Below are 25,150 nucleotides of genomic sequence, written 5' to 3' on the forward strand. Positions count from 1 at the left end.
CCTAGTGGTTAATAGTAGGCCAAGGTAAGTATCTGAAAGATTGGTCGACTAGCAACCTAGGATGTTCCTAATCTTCCTCTACATAATAGCATTAGTGTTAAAAAAATAAAGTTTACTTTTAAAGTAGTTTATTTGCTGACTTGAGCTATCTTCATAGTTTCTAAGTATACTCTTCCATGCCTCAACTTCCATAATAGAGGACTCTCCAAAGAGAAAGGTATCATCAAAAAATTATTATAGTACTTCAGATTTAGCAGTGGTATCAAGTTTAATTCCTTTAACACATCCCATGCTTACCAATTTGGTAAATGATATCCCCAAGACCTCTGCCACCATAATAAAGAGGTAGGGTGAAAGCGGGTCTCCTTGCCTTAAACCTCTTTCTACTTCAAAATTGCCCCAAGGAGAACCATTCAGTAGGACCGCATATTGCATGGTGCCCACCATCATCCTAATAAGGTTTATGACTTTATCATTAATCCCAGCTCTTTCAAGCACATCATAAAGGAAGTCCCACTTTACCTTACCATACGCCTTAGATATATCCAGCTTGAAGGCCATACCAGGTCTTTTACTTTTCCTTATGGAATGTATAATCTCATGAGTAGTTATCGTAGCATCCAGAATTTGTCTTCTTGGCACGAACCCCTTTTGTGGTGCTCCTATGATGCTCTCAAGGAAGGGCTTGATCCTATTGACCAACACTTTGGCAAGAATTTTATAGACTATGTTACACAGGCTTATAGGTCTAAAGTCCAGGAGATTCGTGGGTGTTAGAGTCTTAGGGACCAGAGCAATAAAATTCTTATTTATCCTTTTTAGCATCTTCCCCATTCCAAAGAAATCCTTGGTAGCCCAGATCAACTCATTTTTAATGACCTCCCAGAAGTGTTGGAAAAATGTTGGGGGGAAACCATCAAGTCCTAGGACCTTGTAAGCTTTCATGGAAAACACAACCCTTTTCACTTCCTCTTCTGTGACGTTTCCTAGAATGCTATTATTTTCCACTTCTCCAAGCACTTGTGGAATTGTATTTATCAAACTTCTTCTAATAATCTGATTTCCTAATCTAAAATCCTTTTTATAAGCCTTGCTAAAGTATTCCACCGCATGTCTTCCCATTTCCTCCTGCTCCTTATATTCTCCCCCCCTTCTCCTTCCAACCTATTGATCGTGTTTCTTCTTTTATGATTTGAAGCCAACCTGTGGAAAAAGGTGGTATTCCTGTCTCCCTTAGTTAACCATTGAACCCTCGATCTTTGCTTCCAAAATATTTCTTCCCTCAAAATGATATCCTTCCATTTTTTTCTATACTCTTCTTCTTCTTAAGTAGCTTCATCCAAATTATTTCCCTCAATAATCTCCCCTTGCAGCTTCTTAAGCTTTTCTTCCACATCTCTTTTGACTTTGAACAAATCTCCAAAGGAGCTCTTAGCCTAGCCCTTAACATTTCTCCTTATATTATCTAACTTTTGAGTTAAGATATATGTAGTAGCATCAATCCTTATATTCCACCACTCTTGGACTCGGTCTTTGAATTCCAAGTGGGATTGCCACATAATCTCATGCTTGAAAGGTTTTGGACCACCTTTAATACCATCCTCCCAATGAAAGATTAAAGGGGAATGGACTAAAGCAGTTCTTGTGAGGTTCTCCAAGAGGGAATTACTCAACCAATTCCAATTCCCTGTCACCATCAATCTATCCAGTCTTACTTAAATGAGATCATCTCCTTTTCTATTATTAGTCCATGTGAATGGGTTCTCTCTCAGATCAACATCAATGAAATCCATTTTTCCCATAAAATCATGGTCTTGCAAGCTTTTAGGGCAATCCCTATTTCCACCCAACTTTTCTAAATGATAAAGGGGGGTATTAAAATCTCCCATACACATTAATTGTTTATCCTTCATAGTTTCTAAAATCCTTTCTAGCTTTTCATAAGTTTCCTTCCTCCCTATCTTGTTATTAGAAGCATAGATATTGATAAGCCCCCATCTTTGATTACTAGTTTGGAACTCCATTATTACAAAAAAAATATCTCTACATACCTCAACCCTTGTCATAGAACACGGGTTCCACATGGTGGCAATACCCCTTGAGGCTCCATCAACATCCATATGCATGAACACAGCCCCAAGCCAAACATGACTTACTAATCTATCAAAATTAGCACTAAAATGTTGTTTCTTGAATTAACACATAGTCTACTTTCTCGTAAAATATGCACTATTTTAAAGTGCATTGTTTATGGGGGTTATTTAACCCCCTTAAATTTGAAAAGAGGAATTTCATTCTTACCTCTTGTTATAGTCTCCGCTGTAAGTTGTTTACCAATGGCCACGTCCCTTGCTACTTGTTTTGTCCCAGTAGCTCTACTAGTTGGTCTTCCAGCTATACCACATGTTCCTACATCTAGTTCCCCCCCCCCCCCCCCCCCTTCCCCCACCCTTTTCTTCCTTTTTTGTACTTCCCATTCTTCATTGTCAGTCATTTGTAGGGAAGCAGGGCTTAGTTCCTTTTTTGCTTTATCCAAACTTGTCATCACTTTTGCTGCTATCTCCACTGGAGATGCCTTCCTCATTCTCAAAGGGGTGTATAACCTTTCCTGTGGAGCAAAATCTACAACAATATGTTCCTGTAGGTCCTTACCTCCCAGACTTGCTAGAGTAATAGGAAGGGAGTGTTGTGCCACTATTTCACCTTCCTCCATTTTTTCTCCTTCTTTAAGTCCCCCCAAAGGTGATCTTATTAATTCCTTTATTTCCCTTCTAAATGGATACTCTTCCATTTTCTTCTTTTCCTCTAAATCTTCCCCCTCTTCAAGTTCACTTTCTCCCCCAGACCCTTTGACAGAGGTATCTTGTATCATATTAGCCTCCAGGTTTTGGTCAACCACAACCACCTCCTCAAGTCTTGGGGCTTTTGAGGATTCCTCAACTATATCTTTTACAATTCTTGGGGATCCTTCTTTTTGTTTCTACTTCTGCAATTGAGCTTTACAATCAACTATAACATGCCCAAAATGTCCACACTTCTGACAGAAAAGTCTCGCATTATCATATTCTATGGGTTGGTATCTCTCTCCCCATTTAGTTTTTAGAGTGACCACATTTGGGAGAGCCTGATTTAGTGCCACATTCACACAAAATCTAGCATACGCCAGTTTAAATTTTTGCATTGTCACTATGTCCATAATAACAAAGTGACCAAAGGAATTCCCTATCCACCTTAGAATCTTCTCATCCCAGAATTCCAGAGGTAAACTAGGTAACCTTACCCATACAAGAGCTAGTTTTTTGAGCTCTACACTAGCATCAAAGCTCAGGTGCCACCTTGTTAAGGCAAGACAGTGCTTGTCATAATACTATGTTCCGAAGAGTATAAGATTTATATCTTTCTCCATCATGAATTAAAAACAAAAAAGGCCACTAGGCATCGCAAAGATGCTAACACTACCCTTAATCTTCCATTTTTTACTTACCCACTTTCGGACCATCTCTATTGTGGGTCTAAACACAACAAATCTTTCCACAATGCAAAGTTTAAGGCCAAAGGTAACGTTGTCCACCAGAGTATCTAGGAGGGATATTACCAACCCATTAGCACCACGAGAAATCTTGGGATCCTCCACATAATCTCTAACCGCCTGGGAACCCACAAGCGCATTCTTTGAGCCTCCAAGAGTCCCATTAGTCAGCTTTTTTCCACAATCCACCGGGCTCCCAGCTAGTTTAACATTTCCCGAGGGAGTTCTCCCCACCTCTGTGGTCCCACAGTAGTCTGTCGTGACTTCCAAATCTCTATGTAGGGTTAACACCATCTACAGATCCGTGCATAGTGGAGGTTCTACAGGGTTAGGGCCTCCCATGAGTGAATTCAAAATTCAAAATATGTTGTGAAAGGATAAGATTATTAAGATGAGAGAAGATTGGATAGGATTAAGAAGTTGAATGGATGAAGGGATGAGATAAAGAAGTGCTTTGACTTTTGGTAATATATATTTAAACTCAATGAACTTAGATAGGCAAAGAGGAAAAGGAAAAGGGGAATGAAGAGACATCAGACAAGTTAGTCACATGATTACAAATTTAGATTATTATTCATGTGAAGAAGTTGAACTTGGCTAGGTTTAGAAAGAAAGGAATAAAGAGTTGATTAAATGAATAAAAACATTTATTTAACTAGTTGTGGAAAGAAGCTGTATTTTAGGATAATTAAATAAATAAATATCTATCTAATTATAGGAGAGATAAGGCTAATGAATTAATTAAATAAATTAAAATATATCTTTGATTAATTTAGTAATTATTGTAAATTATTTTAAAATATATATTTAATTAGTTGAGGACATTTTTTGATGTCTACATTTTCCCTTCTTTTCTTGACAATGTTGTTCGTCATGTTGCTTCAAAGAATATTAAAATATAGTGGGTAGGAAAGGAATAAGAACTAGAAACATAATGCCCTAGTAATGGGAAGTATGAGAAAGCATGATGAGTTAGTATAATGATGTCTCATTGAAATGATTTGTGGGTTAGGAGAACATGCATGATCTTGGAAGAAAATATGGAGGAAAATAAATGATAAATGATGCAGGGGATATGAATAAGGAGATGATAAATCGACAACCATAGAAGTGGTCATGGAAAGGGGTCAAAATGAAAAGGATATGGGCAGATAGAGAGGATGAGGATGACAAGACAATCTACATTTATAAGTATTGTGTCACTATGGAGCTTATTATGGTAAGTGGATGGAAGCGTTTAGATATGATTCATCACAAGGATTACTTACACATGATTTGCAAGGAATGGAGGATTTAGGATGGATACAAACATCTTGAGAGTGATCTATGCAGCCAAGGCGATGATAATTACAATTTCCTTCTGTATGAAGGGGTTCTAAAATACCTTGTTCATAGATGCCAAACTATTTCCTTGATAAGGTATGCTTTGAAATATTTATGTAATAATGAGATTATGGTTTATTTTGAAACAAGATTGGAGTCCATTTCAAGGTGGATATGTATGGAAGGAATGATAAGCTTGTAAAGTAGATTGAATCAAATAAAAGTGGTTATATTAATTTCTTGCATAGAGGCAATGGGATTTTCAAGAGGAGTAGGACCGAAAGGGAGATCAAGAGGATAATGGCAAGAAGATGAAGGTGCACTTTTATCCTAACATGGAAGAGGATCGTGGGGTTTATTAGAAAGGGTACTTTTCTCTTGATTTTGAATATGATCATTGTAAGAGATGGAAGGGATATCCTAATTTCCTAGGAGGTGAATAATAAATGGAACTTGGAAGGATATTTTTCTCTTTGTACAGAAGGCAATCATCTTGGATGGAATGATAAGTCACAAGGGGATCATCATAACATCCTAGGGAGCTTTTTGCATTGTTGATCTTCTATTACTTATTTTAATGATAATTTTAATCTCTCAACTTTTCTCTTTGAATAAATGTCATCTAAAAACAATAATGAAAATATATTACCAATTTTAATGAGCCCTTGTTCTATTGGTGAAGTTGATTGGCTCCAAATGAGTCGACCAAGAAAGAAGTCTTGTTGAGCGCAAGACTTTGATATCGTAAGGGATGAGGTTGGGATTATACCTTGACTAAATTTGGTGGATTTGATAGCCCTTAGTCCTTAGGTCTTAGTCAAAGGGGTTTCATCCTGTAAGCTCATGCTCTCATATCAACTAGCTACCTTATGAAGGCACTTGTTGAGTTGGTGTTTATGTGATAACCTTGAGAAAATTTGGTGGAATGGATAACCCTTAGTCCTTGGCTCTTGGTCAAAAGTGATCCAGATTATATCAAAGATCAAATGTTTGAAAGTATTTTTTTCATATTTTAAAAAAAAAAAATCTATATCTTTTTATTTGTCTTGTTCCTGAGGTCTTCTACTCAAAATTTGAAGCCGAAACTTTCATCAGTCCCTAAAACTAGGTAGTCGTAGGCTACCTATTTTAGGGATTAAAACTATATTTTTAGTTCTTCTTTCCAACAGTGTAAGAGTTTCAAAATCTGAGTTCTAGGTCAAAAATTATGACCCCAACAAATTGGGGTAATTAAACACCTAGTTTTAAATAGTTTTAGTTTAATTTTGTTGTTTTTACTATAGCCACATAAACATTTCAACTTCATGGCTATGGTGACTATTGATATTCCGTCATTATATATATTCTTTCAATTTCAATCAATAAGATGGCTTTTTGGTTTGCATACAACTCTTTTGAGTTTTGCAAGATTTTCCAAAACTTGAACATTAGTATCACAGGGATTTTGATTCACTAGATATCATGTTTGCAGCCCACTTATTAAATTCAGATCAGAAATGGCTTCATCCTATAAGCTTGTGCTCTCATATCGAGTAGCTACTTTTTCAAGGCACTCATTGAGTTCATATTCTCACGAACTTCTCCAAGTAAACTACTCCAACTAATATGTGTGCACGTATGTCTACAACTATTTTTTTTTGTAGTGTGAAAATTTATACTCAACACCATCTACATGTCTACAACATGAACTTTATCATTAAATCAAATAGCTTTTTGACTACAACTAATTAGATAAAAATTATTACACTTCCCAACAGGATTACCATTAAAAAAGAAAATCCTTCTCCCTTTGCATATTATTTATCTAATGTATATCTTCCCAATTTTGGGAGGATACAGAAATTTCTCCCATGTTCACCGTTTTTTAATTATTGGAGAATCTAACATACCTTCACAAAATAAATATAAATAAACTTGTATGGTAATCAAGGCGCGGGAATTACCTACTCAAAATATGGTTGGCGTTCGTACAATGGCTGACTGTGACGACACCCAGGCCCATAAAAACAAAAACAAAAACTTGTCCTTTTTTACTTGAATGCTTAAGTGCGTGTAATCAACTGGGAGGCGTAATGGTAGTGCATTGACAAGAAATAAAGCATACCCTGAATATTTTATTATTAGAAGCTTTTGGTTCAGAGCAAAACATAGAAGAAATTGACTCTGCAATTGTTTTTAACTGAGCTAAAGTTGCAGAAGGTTTTCTGAAGTTAGATGTAATATTTGACAGTTTGGTGGGGGTTGCTCTTATAGAGATGTAAGTTGGTCAGAGTTTATGATGATGAATTTAATTTTTCATCTGAAAAGATATCATGGGGTCAAGTGATCTTATCTATTGATGAAGTTATAATTTTGAAAAGATTACTATTATAAATTTGTTTTTTATTATTATCTAAAATGTTTTTGATAGATAGGAATAGAAAAATGATTTTAAGTTTATTTATTTATTTTGTTTATTAAGAGAGGCAACAATATTATTAGATTGAAATTAACAAAGAAAGGAATTTTAGAATTAGAAAGATATTTAGAAACAAATAACAAATTATAGAAAAATGATTTCTAAAACAACAAATCTAAATAAGAGAATTGGAAAGACTCCTAGAACAAAGACACTATACTCAAAACAATAATTATGGAGATGCAAAATCCAAACTTCTTTGAAGCACTCTAAAATGAAGCAAAAACCTGAAAGCGTGCACTTTCTTAACTTTAAAAAAATTCAGCCAAACAACACACAAAACAACAATCATGAAGAAGTGAATGTAGACTTCTTTAAAGAATTCTGAAATGGAGTCAAAGTCAATCACGAAGAAGTGAGTGGAGAGTTCTTTAAAGAATTCTAAAATGGAGTCAAAGTCTGATAGGTATGCACCATCTTAACATTTTTTAAGAATATTTAAACTTTAAAAAACTTACCAAAAAACAATATTTAAACATCAATTATGAAAAAATGAACTCACACTTTTCTAAGAAAAATCATTAAAAAAAGATATAATTTTTGTTTTTTAAATGATATCTAAAGACAATCATGATAAAATAAATCCAAATTTCTGTAAAGAATTCTTGAGTTGAATCACAACCTAACCCGTATGCACCATCCTCCCTTCTTCTTTTTTAAAGATTCTTCAGACTTGACCAAAGAACAAAGAGACATAGCATCTGATTTCTTGTTGTTTTAAGAAAATGATATATGGTTGTTGAAAAGAAACCTAGTTTTTAAAAGTTATAATGTTTGTTGAATAGAAAGCTAAAAATTATGAATTGGGCATAAATGATAAGATCTACAAAAGAAAGATTTTCATAGCAACACTAGATTGTTGTCCACAATGATTCCAATTCCTATTGGGGATCGATGAGGCAACTGGTATATTGTGATAAAAAGCCTATCCAAGACAGGGCATTCTCCACTCATGCTGAGTGTTTGTCACCTGATAGTTATATTGAATATTGTAACAAGAAAGAGATATTCTGTCACTTTTTTTGTATATATGTAAGCTGTTATAAGGACTTTTTCATCTGTTTGGTCACGTAATCTATGCATGTGTAACACCTCTGGTATTTTAAGGCACTTGGATGCTCTTTAATGGAGTTCTTTAAATAAAAACAGATGCAGAAAGCTCGCATTAAAGTATGTTATAGTTGTTTGTTGCATGTTTTTATGTTACAGATTCCTTGATTTTGTCTTTGGAGGGCTACTTTAATTGAAACAAATCCAAATTAGCTGTGTTTTCTTACGTAAATCTTCCCAGAAAACTTGGTCACGCTTTGATTTGTCAACTGCCAGCCACTTTCTGACTTCGAGTTGGGAGAAAGTTGAAACAGAACATTTACTTCAACTCTGTTAAAAAAAAAATGGGTTCCTTAAATAGTTTAAAGTAAAAGTTTAAGTGAGACTGATTCTTGGATCAGTGTTGCTTTATGCTTAATCTTTGTGTTGAGATTAATTATTATTGATCGAATAGACTTAAATTAAGGCCTTCCAAATAAAAAGCTCACAGTTTACTGTTGTCTTATAGACTTGGAGCATCATAAGCTTTTGTTCAAGGAGGCCCACATTCTGATGCACGGACTCGCAGTTAAAGTTTCCACCATTGCAGGCAAGTCAAATGCTCTCAGATAAAGCTCAAGATTTTGAAAGCCAACGAATTCGTCTTTTGTGACTTGATGCCCTGAGCTCCAGGGAACAGTACGTATCTATTCAATGCTCAAGTTTAAGAAAAAGGGACGGATTTTATAAATCGTGATATAGCTACATGAATTGTGTTTTTGCTTTCATGTCTGAAGAGAATGCAGGTTGCTGATTATGTTGTTGTTGTTGTTGGAATGTTTTGTGTCAGATTTTGACGTAGCAGTCGAAGGAAGTTTGTCCATTTTACAACCAGATGTATAATCAAGTTGTACAAATCAGCACAGTAGGAGGAGCATTGGAATTCAGAGATGTGGCTCATGAGGTTAGTGTTGCGGATGACCCACAAGTTCAAAATGCCTTGCAAGTAACATTCAGAGTAACAGGCATGGAATGCTCTACCTGTGCCTGTTCTGTAGAGAAGGTTGTGAGACAAATTCCAGGAGTTGTTGATTCTACAATCTCTGTTCTCAATAACAAAGCTCTGGTTCTCTATCAGCCAGCATCATTGAATGTGAGTTGCTTGAAAAGGCTACAAATTTCAGATTCTTTAGTGGGTTTGCTTGTAGTAATGAACTACAATCTTTGAGCTCAGTATAGAAGTACAATTTTTGTGTAGGGGTCAATAATGATAATAGATTTCTACAATCAGAAATTTTATATTTATACTTCTGAATGAGATTGTGTGTGTTTTTTAACCATCAATGTTTCCAATTCTCAATGATCCATCAGATAGATTAGTGATGAGAGAGCTAGTTGTCTCAATGATCTATCAGATAAATCGTTGATGAGACAGCTAGCTCTCTCATCCTATGTACAATCCAAAACGTTATGATTAAAAATCACAGAGTTCAAATAGTTTAACTTGTCATAGTCAAACAGCTATGTTTTCTAGTACCATTTTTTACTGTAGGGGTAGGCATTCTACGCTGACATACATCTGACAATACCTCGATTTGTGAAAAGGAAAAACATAAAAATAAGGAAATTTGCTTGTGGTATAAATGTACAATCTTTTTGTTGCATTCAGGCTAAACAGATGCATCTTTGTGAAGAGGGATATTTCATTATCACAGAGCTATGTTTTCCAAGTATCAAGTTTCTAACGTGGTGGAAAACATGTTGGGCCAAGATGCATCTGACAATACCTTGATTTGTAAACAGGAAAAACATATACAGAAGGCAATTGAAGATGCGGGATTTGAGGCCACATTGCTTGAGGATTATATGAAGGGGAGATCTGCAAGGATTTGCCGTCTTCGAATAATAGGGATGACTTGTACAGCTTGTTCATCCACAATTGAAGATTCACTGAAAAAGCTATCAGGAGTCCAAAATTGTTGTGTGGCCCTAGCAACGGAGGAAGCTGAAATAGCTTATGATGTTCGACAGATTGATCCTCAAAAGTTAATAGATGCAGTCGAGGACATGGGTTTTGAAGCTCAATTGAAAAATGCGGGAGAAGATAGAGACCAAGTTTGTTTACAGCTTCAAGGGGTCGACTCCATTGGAGCAATGAAGGCCATTGAGCGTTCATTACAAGCCTTACCGGGGGTAAAATCTGTAGAAATGAATGAAAATGGAGATAAGGTTATAGTGGGCTATGATCCTGACCTATCAGGACCCAGACATTTTATAGAGACCGTGGATCAGACCAAATATGAATTAGCCCAATTCAAGGCAAGTTTAATAAATCAGAATGTAGGATCCAGCAGAAAAGAGAGAAACAAAGAAGTTAAGCGGCATGCTAAATACTTGCTTTGGAGCTGCATGTTAGGTGTGCCCGTTTTCCTTCTTTCCATGGTCTTTATGTATATTCCTAAGGTGAAAGACAAATTAGACGAGAGGCTCGTAAATATGCTAACAATAGGGGAGCTCCTGAGATGGGTTTTCTGTACTCCTGTGCAATTTATAGTGGGATGGCAATTTTATGTCGGTGCTTATAATTCTTTGAGACACGGATCTGCCAATATGGATGTTTTGGTAGCTCTTGGGACAAATGCAGCTTATTTCTATTCCTTATATTCAATGATAAGGGCTGCAACTTCAATGAGCTTTAAAAGTGTAGACTTCTTTGAAACAAGTGCCATGTTAATCTGCTTCATTCTACTTGGGAAGTTTCTTAAAGTTTTAGCCAAAGGAAAAACTTCAGAAGCCATAGCAAAACTGATGGAATTAGCTCCTGAGAAAGCAACATTGCTTGTATTAGATAACGGTGGAAACATCATGGTTGAACGCCAGATCAGTAGTGATCTAATTCAAAGGAATGACATTATCAAAGTTATTCCAGGTGATAAGATACCTACAGATGGAGTGGTAGTCTTGGGCCAAAGTCATGTGAATGAAAGTATGCTTACAGGAGAACCCCAAGCTGTTACAAAAAGGATTGGTGATAAAGTATTCAAAGGAACCATGAATCAAATTGGAATGTTGCATCTTAGAGCTACTCATGTAGGTTCAGAAACCACTCTTGCAAAAATTGTGAGGCTTGTTGAGACTGCCCAGATGCAGAGAGCTCCAGTTCAAATGTTTGCTGACACAATTTCTAAGTATTTTGTTCCAATGGTTTGTAATTCTAAACTCTCTTTCTAACATAGTAACGTATGATTTTAATTTCTTTCTGGTGAATAACCCAGCCTGTCCAGTGCCGCCGTCGAGCTTGAGGTTGTGGGTTACCCCATGGTCGAGGGCCCCTGCGTGTGTGCTAAGGGCATGTGCACATACCCCAAGGGGGACTAGTTTCGCACCGCTTACCCCAAAATGGGCTGCTGAGCGGGTAGTGGAAACCCATAAGATGTTAGAAATTATTTTTTCTAACACATGCATGTGCATTTCTTAGAGCTGATTACAAATTATGGCGATCTGATATGGAGAAGAAAGTTGAACCTATTTCTCTTATGTTATGAAGGTTGTTATGGTGGCTTTTATCACCTGGATAGCATGGTATATAGCAGGACTGATGGGATCATATCCCAAGTCATGGATACCTCGTTCAATGGGTGAATTTGAGCTTGCCCTGCTGTTTGGGATCTCAGTTCTAGTGATTGCATGTCCCTGTGCTCTGGGTTTGGCAACACCAACTGCTGTCATGGTGGGCACTGGAAAAGGTGCATCCCTTGGAATTCTTATCAAAGGTGGTCTAGCGCTTCAGAATGCTCACAAGGTATGGGAATTGGGTTTTACAAAGTTGGAATGCACAATAAATAAGATCCAAAATATTCAAAATCTTTTGAGTACAATGCTGTCAAGCTTATCATCTTGAGATATGAATAAACTGATATTTTATTATGTTGATGGTAAAAAATTGTGACACAATTGAACCTACAAGTGAGAATACAATGACATGGATTGTGGAAATATGGTATCACTTATGTTCTTCTCGTTGTCTTCACAGGTGAAATGTGTTGTATTTGACAAAACAGGAACATTGACTGCTGGAAAACCTGTTGTTGTTGGCACAAAGTGTTTTACGACAACTGCTCTTATGGATTTCTATGATATAGTAGCTTCAGCTGAAGTAAGTTCTACTTCTGCATCAAAAAAGAATAGTGATAGAGTCCAATTTGAACATTATCACTTAAGTGATATAAAGAACCAATCCCTCTAAGATCCCTTCTGGCACCAAGAAGAATCAATGAGGGTTTCACTGATAAAAAAAACCTTAGTAAGATGTTAGATATGAGCTTTTGAAAAATCAAGCAAAATTTGTAAATCTCCATTGTTTATAGAAAAGAGGTAAAATTGTAAACCAGAGTATCATACAGAAAATAGCTTGTCAGTGTATATTTTATCACATTTGTAAAATTATTTCAGGGGTGGCTTATGTTGGATTAACCATCAAGGTTCCCTTTTAGAATTCATGACATGGCTTAAACTTTTTTTTTAAATTCTAGAAAGTGTAATGGTTGTATTGGGCATTGAGAGGTCAATTTTTGGTTCAAGGGTAGCCCTAGCTTGTAACAAGTGGTATCAGAGCTTGGTCATAGGTTCAAATCTCCTCGAGTAACATTGAGGGGGGATTGTTGGACTAATCGCCAACGTTAGATTCCTGACATGACTTAATTGCCTCATGTATTCTATAAGTCTAGTGGTTGCATAGCGCACACACATTAATTATTAAACATAGGGCTACGAGTGAGGCAGATATATACTGGTCTTTTCTTTTTGGTATGAGCTTCCATAGTTTTAGTTCACTTTTGCTTACTTCAGGCTAATGTAATTATCTGCAGGCCAACAGTGAACATCCTCTTGCCAAGGCAATTGTTGAGCATACAAAAAATTTGAGGAATAGAGACAACAATTTGACATTGTCCAACTCCTTAGTAGCAGAAGATTTCCAAAGTTTAACAGGCCAAGGTATCAGGGCTCTTGTCAACAACAAGCAAGTGGTTATTGGCAACAGGCAAATGATGGTGGCATCTAACATTTCAATTCCTGAAGATGTTGATAGACATCTCAAGGATGTTGAAAATGAAGCAAGGACAGGAGTTTTGGTAGCATTTGATGGAGAAATTGTTGGGATCATTGCCATTTCCGATCCAGTGAAGCCTGAAGCAAAGGGGGTTGTCAGTATGTTAGGTACACTCGGATTGAGAACCATTATGGTAACAGGGGACAATTGGGGTACAGCAAAATCCATAGCTAAGGAGGTTGGTATTGAATTTGTCACAGCAGAAGTGCTACCCCATGGAAAAGTAGATAAAATAAGACAACTACAGGTATGAAATTCCTATCTCTGGACAAAATTGTTTTGCGAATTTGGTCTTGTTTAGCTTTGAATTCAGCACTTCCTTATGGGTCTTTACCGTACATTTTAGAAGATGTTGAAATTTCTAAGAATATTTTAGAACATGCGGTCTCAAGAATTTTATAGCATTAGATAAGTTTTAAGCTATGAAATTCACAGAAATGGCTGTCATATTAATAAACACAATGATGTTTTCATTGGATAAAAGTTGAAGTTATTGACAGTAAATCTTCTAAATTTGTAAGAGAATTTTGCAACCTTGCTCTAAATGTCAAATGAATTTTTTTAACAAGGGTATGGTCATTTTTCTGCTTTAAATTTTCAGCCTGTCATATATGATTCAAAAATGAAAAACTGCTAATACAGTCATCAGATTTCATACCCGGAAAACTTCCAATACAGCCATCAAATCTCAGACCCGAGTAGGAGTCTTTCATTTAAAAGATTCTAATTATTTTAACATGTTTTTTTGTTTTTTTCTCATCAAAATGCCTTCATATTCTTGAAAATAGTTCCTGAGACCCTTCCATGAAAGACGTTGTTAATTGCTGTTGACATTTAAAAACAAAATCTTTTGCCACGTGGTGGCACTGGCTGTCTTTTCAAAATTAGTTTGCTGCTGTCAGCATTTTCTTTTTTATTCTCTTGCCGAGTGGCTGTCAGTCTTTGTGATGTCTACTTCATGGCTTTGTGGATTCCATGGTTCCGATTTCAATAAATAAATTATAGAGTTTTTTATTGCTTTTCTAGCTAAATTTGAGGGATTCAATGATCCGAGGGTCTTTCTGGAGCACACTTTGACATTAGGTGGCTGCTGTAATAGCCCCACCTCAATGATGGTTATAAAATTTATTATTATATTTGATCTAACAACTTTATATACATTTTATACAAAACTTGACTTGGAGAATCTGATCAGTGAAAAACAAATGTGAGAGAAAGCCAAACATAGCTTTCAAAAGAACATGTTTTTTAACATAATTTTCCCTTTCAAATTTTATGTTTTTAGATTTGATTGTGTGATTGTTTTTATATCGACATTTCAGATCACATTTTGTGATCTATCATTAAGAGGACGTAATCTGAAATGTCAATGCAAAAATAATTCCATAATTGAATCTAGAAGCATAAGGAATAAGAGCATCATCATGATATTTTTCTCTTATCTTGATGATAGATTACAGAATGTGATCTCAAACGTCGATACAAAAATAATCATACAATCAAATTTAGAAACATAAAATTTGATAGTTTCATATAAATTGTGGAAATCTTCTTGTTCTTATAATTTTCCGTCCACTATAATGCAGGCGGATGGGATGGCAGTGGCGATGGTTGGTGATGGAATAAATGATGCACCAGCTCTGGTAGCTGCAGATGTAGGCATGGCAATTGGTGCAGGGACGGACATTGCAATTGAGGCTGCTGATATTGTGTTGGTGAGAAGCAACTTGATGGATGTTATTACAGCAATAGATTTATCAAGAAAGACATTTTTTAGGATAAAGCTGAATTACATATGGGCATTTGGGTACAACATCATGGGCATCCCCATTGCTGCAGGAGTATTGTTTCCTTTTACTGGATTCAGACTTCCTCCTTGGGTTGCAGGGGCTGCCATGGCTACTTCTTCTCTCAGTGTTGTCTGTTCTTCTCTCTTGTTGAGGTATTATGTGCCACCAAAGCAGCCATGTGCACTTAGAACAGAAGAAATCATAAGTGAATTTTCTGATAGCAAGGCAGAGAATTTTCAGTCGGATGGAATGGTTTAACACTTGGCCTAAATATGTCCTCTGTTTATGAAAAATCAATTCATTTTCCCATGGGAAGATTAACAAATTGATTGGGACAGAATTGACACGAACAGATTACTGTCTTGAGAAATTAGAAAATTCCAATTTCTAATATTGTTAATATACATATGCTCGCATCATAAATAATAATAATGACGAGGATGGCTATTTTGCTGGGACCCTACATGAATGTGAGCTGCGCTTTAAATTTAACATGTGGGGAGACAATTACTAAAACTCGGGCTGTGGCATAGCTGATCATGTCATAGTTGACTATGTTTGATGAATAGTCTCTTCTTTAGTAATAAAATATTAAAGTTACATATTTAAAAATATATATATCTTTAAAATGAGTTTTGAGTGAGGGAGATAAATTTATTCCAATAAGATTATGTAATGAAGGGGAGAGCAAGTTTTTAACATTTATTAAAAAGTCCAAAGAGAGAGGTGTAGTAACAAAGATTAAGAGATCATGTGATAGAGGAAAATATGGAACTGTAAATATGAAAATATAGAGACAGAGAAGCAAAGATTATGCATGTACATATGTATGTTGCATGTAGATAAATAGAGAGATTGTAAAAAGACTAGATGTAGAGGAAGATATAGAGGAAGAGGGAGAGAGATCCCTATTGAGTGGGAAAAGGAGAGAAGGAAAGAGATGTTTAAATTATATTAGACCATTACCTTCAAATTATATTAAACCATTACCATTTGCTATTATATTTAAATTATTGATTTTTCAAAAGAAAACTTAGAATGTCATATATATGGTTATGTGTAATAGGAAAATAATTAAAAGGTAGAAAACAAAACAAGAGTAGACACCTCTGAAAGTACCATGTTTAAAAGAGAGTGAATGAATGTTTAATCTATTATTAAGGTCTATGATCCAGCGTTGGCGGGTGTCTATTTGAAGGGGAGTGTATATAGAAAACTAGCAATCGAACCTTAGTGTGCAATAGGTACGTTGAATAAATTTTGAAGGTCAATTATGGAAAAGATCATAACTTAGATTATAAACACAACCCTAACCTTAATTATTACATAAACCTAAACAATTATCCTAACCATAACCCTATGCTTAACCATAAAATTAAACGTGTTCCAAAGTCTAACTCTAATTCTAACCTTACCCCTAATCCTAATCCATGATAATTTGTATGTTGTAATCTCTTATACTAACCATAATTGTAACATTTTCCTAATCTTAACTCTAATCCTAACCCAAACATTAAAACCTAACACAAAACAAGATTATAACCCAAACTCTAAACCTAATTTTTTTTAATGTACGATAAAACTAATCATATTCATAATTGTAACCTCAATCCTTACCTTAAGACTAATCCTAATAAAAATTGTAACCCTAATCATAATACTAACTATGATATAACCCCTTACTCTAACTGTAATTGTAACACTAAAATTTATTGACAATTCTAATCCTAATCCCAACCGTAGTTCTAAACCTATCATAACTCAACTATTAAACTCTAATCCAAAACAAAATCATAGCTCGAAGCGTTAACCTAATTGTAACCTTATGTGACATTAGCAACTAGTATAAAATGATTTAAATTATTTTGAAACTATAATTATATACAATAATAGTTTTTTTAAAATTGATATTATACAACCTATTGTCAAATCAATTATTTTTAAACTAATTTTATAATTTCTCATATATTTATAAGATATTATACTTTGTATTTGACTTAAATGTAAAAATAGTTTTTAAATATAAAAGTATTTCTTTTATATAAACAATAATAACTTTTCTACATAGAAATGATTTTTTTTCCAAACAAATATGAAAATATTGCAAAACCTTTTTTTCTTTTTACATTTATTAAATGGACAATATAAAAATTAAAATTGAAAACTAAAAACTCGATTTAAATATATATTAAAATATTAAATAAAAGAAAATTAAATCCCAAATAAGTTAGGAAATTCTTTACTCTGCAGTATTTGTATAAAAATTATCTTTTATAAGTTTTATTTTGTACATGAATAAATTTCATTAGCTGCACGTCATTTTAACAAGCAAAAAAATGAGTACTAGGATAGCGATGAAGAATTAAGACGGGTGGAAATCAACTGACCCAACATTCATCATTAATGCCGAGTGGACTGGACGATGAAAACAGAGTGAAACAAATAAATGTTTTTAAAAAAATTAAACTAATCTGATGATGGATGTTATTTCAATCGTCTTGCACTGGCTGTGAGTAAATATATTCTGAAGTTCAAGAACTTCAGTATAGGGATGCATTCGGCGTAATTAACAACACTAAGTATTATTATTTTAAAACATCAAATGTAATTAAATAATTATGTAAGAATAATAAAAAATTAGATTTTTATAGATAATTAACAACACTAAGTATTATTATTTTAAAACATTAAATATAATTAAATAATTATGTAAAAAAAAATTAAAATTTACATTTTTTTTATCTAATCGTTTTAAATATATATCATTAACTAATAATATTATCAAACCTTACAATTTTAGATAATGAAGACATGGTATTATCTAACTATAAAAAAAAAAACATAAAATTGTCAATTTTAAATATGATATTGAAATAGTGGGATTCTAAGGTTGTATCTTTCATACAAGGGTTTAAGCTTTATAAGAGGCTCAATGAAGAAGAAAACAAATTGTTAAAAATGAGGGATAAAAATTTTCTCTATCAAATTAAAAATACATATTTTTTATCAAATAGAGTTTTAGAGAAATAATTAAATTTATCTATTTTTGTCCATAAAAAATCCATTAGAAATACATACAAATGTATTAGATTATAAATTTATAAGAGAGTCTTATTTAAAATCTTCTTTAAAACTCTTGAACACTCTTAATTCTTTTACTCGGTCCTTCTATGAGACCTTACCCTTTATTTTTTTATAAAAATAAACAATAAATAACTAGTTTATTATAATTTTTTGAAAATAAATTATAAAATATTAGTTTATTATATAAATATAATATAAATGCAACATTGAAGAATAGATTTTACAAAAAATAGTATTATCACTTAACCATTTTAAAATATTAAAAAAACCTATTTAATACTTTTACATATGAGAGCAGTGCTTCTTTGCTCCTCACTAGTAAATAAATTTATAAAATAGTAAATTAATTAATTAAAAATAATGACACTGTTCCATTTTTTTGGAAATAAAAATAAAAATAAAAAAAATAAAAAATAATTTTTACATATAAGAGCACCCCTCGTTTTTTAACTTACCCTAACCATAGTAAACATTTGAATTCCTTGGAATTTTGTTTTTGAATTTGTTGAAATGATTGAATATATTTCGCTTTCCTCTATTAATATGTGGTTCAAACATTTGTATCATTCATATGCCTAGAAACGCGAATTTGAGAGTAATATAAAACACAATAAATCTATCTTTATTCTTTCGTATTTCCTTGTTTTTTGCACCCCAATGAATCTACCATATCCTAGACCGTTGATCCCTTAAAGCCACATTGGTATAATAGCATATTTTTAAACATTTAAATAAATGAACATGCTAGAATTAGTTGTCATTCATATTATAAGCGTTGTAATTGTCTAATTCAATTATGTAAATTGTAAAATAATGTTTAGTTTCCAAATATTATGGAATAAGGCTAAGGGGAATGAATCTACCATATCCTAGACTGTTGATCCCTTAAGCCACATTGGTATAATAGCATATTTTTAAACATTTAAATAAATGAACATGCTAGAATTAGTTGTCATCCATATTATAAGTGTTGTAATTGTCTAATTCAATTATGTAAATTGTAAAATAATGTTTAGTTTCCAAATATTATGGAATAAGGCTAAGGGGAATGAATCTACCATATCCTAGACCGTTGATCCCTTAAGCCACATTGGTATAATAGCATATTTTTAAACATTTAAATAAATGAACATGCTAGAATTAGTTGTCATCCATATTATAAGCGTTGTAATTGTCTAATTCAATTATGTAAATTGTAAAATAATGTTTAGTTTCCAAATATTATGGAATAAGGCTAAGGGGAGCACCCATGTGATGGATATTTATTTATTGAGACGTTTGGAATACCAAACTGAAAAAGATATTTAATATGAATGTTACAAACCATTGACCAACTTTGTAATTTGTAGCAAGATATTTCATATTTAATGTCGTTGATCATTAAAAGTAGCAAAATGATGTTGGTCCATGTAACAAACTATCGTATTAATAACACATTAATAGCACTAGAAACTTTTAGCACATAAACAACAATCCACCCTTTAGAGCCGGTTAGTTGCTGATCATGCTGTCCACTTTATGAACTTTTGGAACTTTTGATTGACTTTTTGTATATTATTCTTTTTGCATTATTCAATAAATAAAAAAACAACAATCCACCATTTGTCTCTATCAAAAACAAAATATGTAAAGTTCAGAGTATCAATAGAAATGAAAGTAACATGTATCATACTAATATAATTTAAATGTTTATGCCATGCAGGGTGGGTAAAGGTTCTAAAGCCACTCGAGCTTATAAACAAAAAAAAATTGTAAAAAACCATGAGACAAAAAAGCCCTAACTGCCTCCCAACTACTTTGACAGCAATGTGGAAGTCCACTCTTCTTTCAAGAACTGGAAGACATCTTTATAGTCTTCCTCACTCTCAGTCTTTGGCTTTGTCTTCAATATCTTCTCATGTAGGGCACACAGCATCATCGAGCAGGCATGCATCACCTTAATAGAAAATTTGTTAGTCTTTGATTCTCTATTTGAAGCTATCGGCCTCTTTTTTCAGCTCCTAAAGCGTCATTTCATGTTTCTCAATTTTTTCCTTCATCCTTCCCAATAACCCACCAAACACTGAGCAACCGGAATCCTTAGCCACCTCCTTGAAAGAAACATGCATGATAGAGGGGTTGGGGTTGAGGATTTGAATAGGGTTTTTCATCTAGGTATCAGAGGGGGAGGGAAGGGGGGTATTCTTGACATCAAAGGGAGGGGGAGTCCAAGGACATACTCGAGGAGTGGCCAATGTCCTCGCTAGATTTAGCAACAGAGTTATCAGAATGTGACACTTCACTTTTTTTCAAGGCTTGCTTACATTTCTCCTTCACAAGGAGTGGCAAATGTCCTCGATAGATTTAGCAACTGAGTTATCAGAGTCTGACCCTTCAATTTTTTCCAAGGCTTGCTTACATTTTTTCTTACATTCCATATTTAATGTTATAACAAGGTAATAAATATTTTCATGGAGTCCATAGGATTGGATTTTAATTGATTTATAATTAAATCTACTACATTTATGATGTAAGAGGTGGAAGAGGAGTTATGTGTTAGCTTATTGTACTTGACCATGTGACTATACGGGTATTGTATTTTAATCACATTATGTATTTTTCGATACCATTGGATGTTTTTTATTTTTTTATTTTTTAACATATTGGAGGCATGAGATTATAGATGACAATATTCATTTGTCGGTGCTCTTATGTAGTCTATTCATTTTTACAAGTTGTTAGAAATAATCAAATTCAATAGCAAAGATTGTAAAGATTGATTTATGTCCAATCAACTAATGAAAGGCTAAGTTTGTATCTTTGATAGCTACAACATGAAACTCTAGAACTTATATGTAAATCTAAAAAAATAAGTTGCTTTAATTTGAAGCCATGCTTAGATCATTTTTTATAATGCCAAAGTAACCCTACATATCATGCTTTATAAACTTATTCTATGTGAGCTTATAACAACAATTAATAGGAAATATCATTTTCATAAAATACCAACAATGTGGCAAAAATTGAAGCAATATAAGCACACCAAATAATGTATGGTTTACGTAGAGAACCCCTTGCAAAGAATATCCACCAAGAAGAGAGGCTAAGTATACATTATCAAAAATATGTGTGCTCACTATACAATCACTTTTGTTCTTCTATTTTCCTCCAACATAGTATAAGATATATATCTATTCACAACCTCCTTATACCTTCCACCTATCTTTGCTCCTACAAAGAAACTCTACACTATTTCACACCAATTCGACATAAAAAAAGGCTTGATTCATGGAATGACTTGAGCTTCAAAACCACTAACAAAGATGTCGAAAGAAAAATCTTCATTCCTTACAACCACAACCACTGGAATGCCTCTACATAGGTAAAATAGCATGGTATTTTTGTCTACAATACTTTTCCTTCAACTTAGTCATCTTTCTTGCAAGAAAAACATACATTAAATGCAATAAATGCTAGAATAACATGAAACACGTATTGCATCTTCCTTTTTCCTTTTCAAGAAGCCCAATAAAGACTCATCTTCCACTTCCTAAATCATTAATTATCATATTTTAGGTGTGGGAAAAATGATATCAAATAATTATGTTTGCAACCCACCTTTACTACTACTGGTGGAACTCATCACCATTTATGAATGTATTACAAACGATACTTAGAAATTCAAATATTACACATTATTTTTCCAATACACACTAAGTTCCTTAAGAAAATTTCCAATGGTTTTGGGACCATGCAACGAGACTTACAAGATAGTCAATGCCTTAATCTTAATATTCTCCCACTTAATACATTGTGCATATGCTTATAGGAATCACACACAAGGGAAAATGTTTCCTTGTCCATCCATGTACCATATTTATCTTTGGTATGGTCTCATGCTCTGGTGAGAAACCTACAAAACAAACCATTATAATAACCATCAAGGAAAAAATCCTCGCATTCTTTAGCATGCTACATACAAAAGAAAAATGAACATGCCAAGGTGCACTATATCAACTTCTATTGAATAATGCACGAAGCTTTAAGTGAAAATAAGCATAGAATTCAAATGATCAAAAAGTCTTGAGTAACTTCCTTATACTATTTGGAATAGAAACCTCAACAAAATTTGATTTATCCAAGCCAACCATGCCTCAAACTAGGTAATACCAACATAGATAAAATTTCATGTCATCAATTCTTAATTTACAATAAAATATCTACCTATCCAACCTCGTAACTCAGTTACATATACCAATGCAAAAATGAAGACAAACAAGGCTGACCGAAAAATATGCATAGAAACACTCAAAATCTCATGGGTATAAACAACCCATATAAGTCGTCCCAATATAATTGTTATGTTGTGAACACGTGAAAACTACATAACTCATAGATCCTAATCTAATGAAACATGCACAATCATCATCATATTGGTAATCAAAAAACCAAGATATCAAATAGGACAAGTAGATATATCTGAAAATCTGCCAAATCGTAAAAATTCCATCTATAATACTTTACATGGAGGATGTGGATAACTCCTTTATTACACAATACTAAGGATACATTGGTTGATCTACAAATTTTGCAAACAAAGATATTGCAAAACCTCTCCCATTAAATCTCCCAAGTTCTTCACACCTAAACCATATGAACATAAATGTCATGGAAGAATAACAAGATCAACGAAAGAACTTGTAAATTAAACCATATCCTTGATCCACTCTAACATGTATGAAGTTGTGTAATGCAAGATCTCCTTCACCTTTCCTGAGTTGAAAGAATATAAAAATCAAATGCTGAAAACAAATAAAACATGACATTAATAGATGTAAACCTTTCATACCAAAGGTGGACTAGAAAAACCATCCATTCCCATAACAATGGGATTATTCCTAAAGTCATTAAATATTTCATGTACCCCTCCAAATAAGTCCCTAAAACAATATCCATATCTCAAGAGGGGAAAAAATAGATAAAACCATTCATCTTCTTAAACATCCTTTTAACCATTACATTGAATACATAACTTGTATGAGAAGCTAAGATACAAAATAAGTAATGTGCATGACAAACGAATGACAAATAGCTCTCAAGTCATTCAAAAGTCAACGAGACCAAGAGCAGGAATCAAGATTTTTATGTGCATATAACACCAAAAAATAAAGTTGAAAATAAAATGACAATCTTCTCTTCTTGACAATAATGTATTTACATCCATAACCAAGTGTAGGTGCCTCAATCATTTTTTTGAAATCCTCATGAAAGAGTAACCTAATCAATGCACAACCCTTATTTATATTAGGTATCATTTTTCTCATGCCAAGTGTCTCTAGTCTTCATGAGCATCTCTCTATCAATCCATTTCAACTTTAGATACAACCTTATGAAATCATGAAGCTCCAACCATGACCATAACTCAAAACCAAAAATTCAACAAACTATTGTCAAAGTTACATCCATAATATCAATGATTATATCATGAAATCATGATCTAATATCTCCTTGAAATATATTGACACCTCACCAAAGATGCAAGAGTCTTTTATGAAAAACCAATTTGTCACCATATTCAAAACAATATTCATCAAATTGTGAATTTTGATCTCAAACAAATCTTCCTCTAAATTATGTAACAAATCTCTCCAAGTGTCATGTAACTATCTCCTAATTTAATATCCTTTGTGTCCCCAACATGAACAAAGAACTCAATGCTAAGATATCTTGGAGTGGGGGTTTTAAACCATGATTTTCAAACCAATAATGTATAACTACACATCTATTATCAATAAAACCATACATGTCAAACTCTTACAATAATCTAAAACTATACGTTAAGAGCTTCATATGACACCAACACCCATTGCAAAAGATCATTCATCTTCTAATCAAATATTGTTTGTAGCTCACTACATACTATAACTACAATAGATTAGGACCAAAATGTTAGAATTAAGAAGAAATAGCAAATTATGTAACTACATTAATCTCCCACTAAAAGTGATGTTGAGTTGTACAAAGCATCATGAATACCGTTATTAGTAACCCTCTATTGGAAGTGGACAATAGTTCTCATGCATCATAATTTACTATTAATATTCAAACAAGAAATTATATCAACAACTATATTATGTACTCCTAAAATCCTTTTCTCATTGCAATCGATGTACTAATATAATAACAGTGATTAATAGCAAGGCCTGCCAAATTAGATTCTCATCAAAAAAAATCACAAAATCTACAAATATGCAATATCTCAAAGAAAATAATCATAGTTAAAATATGATCAATAAGGATGGCTTCAATTGGTACATTCATATCAACCTTACCTTATGGTAATATCACCTAATTGTCTGCACTCCTATAGATGCTACATCATATTCCATTATCTATGGTTTTGAAGTTGTCTTACTTATTGAGGTTGATTAAGCTTACTTGAGGATCTCCTTGTGAAATTATGTCAATAATGAGGATTGTAGAGTCTCTTTTCTTCAATAGTATTGGATGAACAATGTTTGATTAGTTCATTAATCATCATTTACTTTTTCAACAATGCATGTATTGAAGTTATAATCACAATTTTTTGTCATTAATGTTTCAATTCATTAACCTTGTCTATAGAACTTGAATATATTGAATCAACTATATAGAGATAATAATGGAAAGTTTTAACTTGATTAACTTGCCATCACTACACCATATCGATGAAAGTGTTGAAAAAAATTGTTCAATTGTATATTATCTTTGATGTCACACAATATGTTAAGCTTTACCAAGCAGTCAATGTCTTACAAGCTCACTCAGGCAATGAAGACAGTTTCCAATATATGCCTAGTGTTTCAATA

The 25,150-nt window shown here is 33.4% G+C and overlaps 1 protein-coding gene across 1 annotated transcript; it reads left to right on the forward strand.

The window, feature by feature from the left end:
• The first annotated feature begins 8,375 nt into the window (after positions 1 to 8,375).
• Positions 8,376 to 15,702, forward strand: LOC149557498 (putative copper-transporting ATPase HMA5). Its single transcript, XM_089832152.1, has 8 exons — positions 8,376 to 8,480; positions 8,869 to 9,038; positions 9,190 to 9,492; positions 10,143 to 11,543; positions 11,887 to 12,141; positions 12,373 to 12,495; positions 13,208 to 13,696; positions 15,036 to 15,702. Exons 3-8 carry the CDS (start codon positions 9,235 to 9,237, stop codon positions 15,495 to 15,497), a joined length of 2,988 nt encoding a protein of 995 aa, XP_089688278.1. The 5' UTR covers positions 8,376 to 8,480; positions 8,869 to 9,038; positions 9,190 to 9,234; the 3' UTR covers positions 15,498 to 15,702.
• Positions 15,703 to 25,150: the final 9,448 nt, after the last annotated feature.

The sequence above is a fragment of the Cupressus sempervirens genome, chromosome 5, assembly GCF_028749045.1.
Source record: "Cupressus sempervirens isolate cs-2001-9-10 chromosome 5, ASM2874904v1, whole genome shotgun sequence".
NCBI lineage: Eukaryota > Viridiplantae > Streptophyta > Pinopsida > Cupressales > Cupressaceae > Cupressus > Cupressus sempervirens.

Bases quoted from the DNA above. Each gene is read 5' to 3' on its own strand.
- LOC149557498 (XM_089832152.1), top strand. From the start codon at position 9,235: ATGTATAATCAAGTTGTACAAATCAGCACAGTAGGAGGAGCATTGGAA. The intron at 11,544-11,886 runs GTTTGTAATTCT...TATGTTATGAAG, and splicing joins CTAAGTATTTTGTTCCAATG to GTTGTTATGGTGGCTTTTAT. The intron at 13,697-15,035 runs GTATGAAATTCC...ACTATAATGCAG, and splicing joins ATAAAATAAGACAACTACAG to GCGGATGGGATGGCAGTGGC.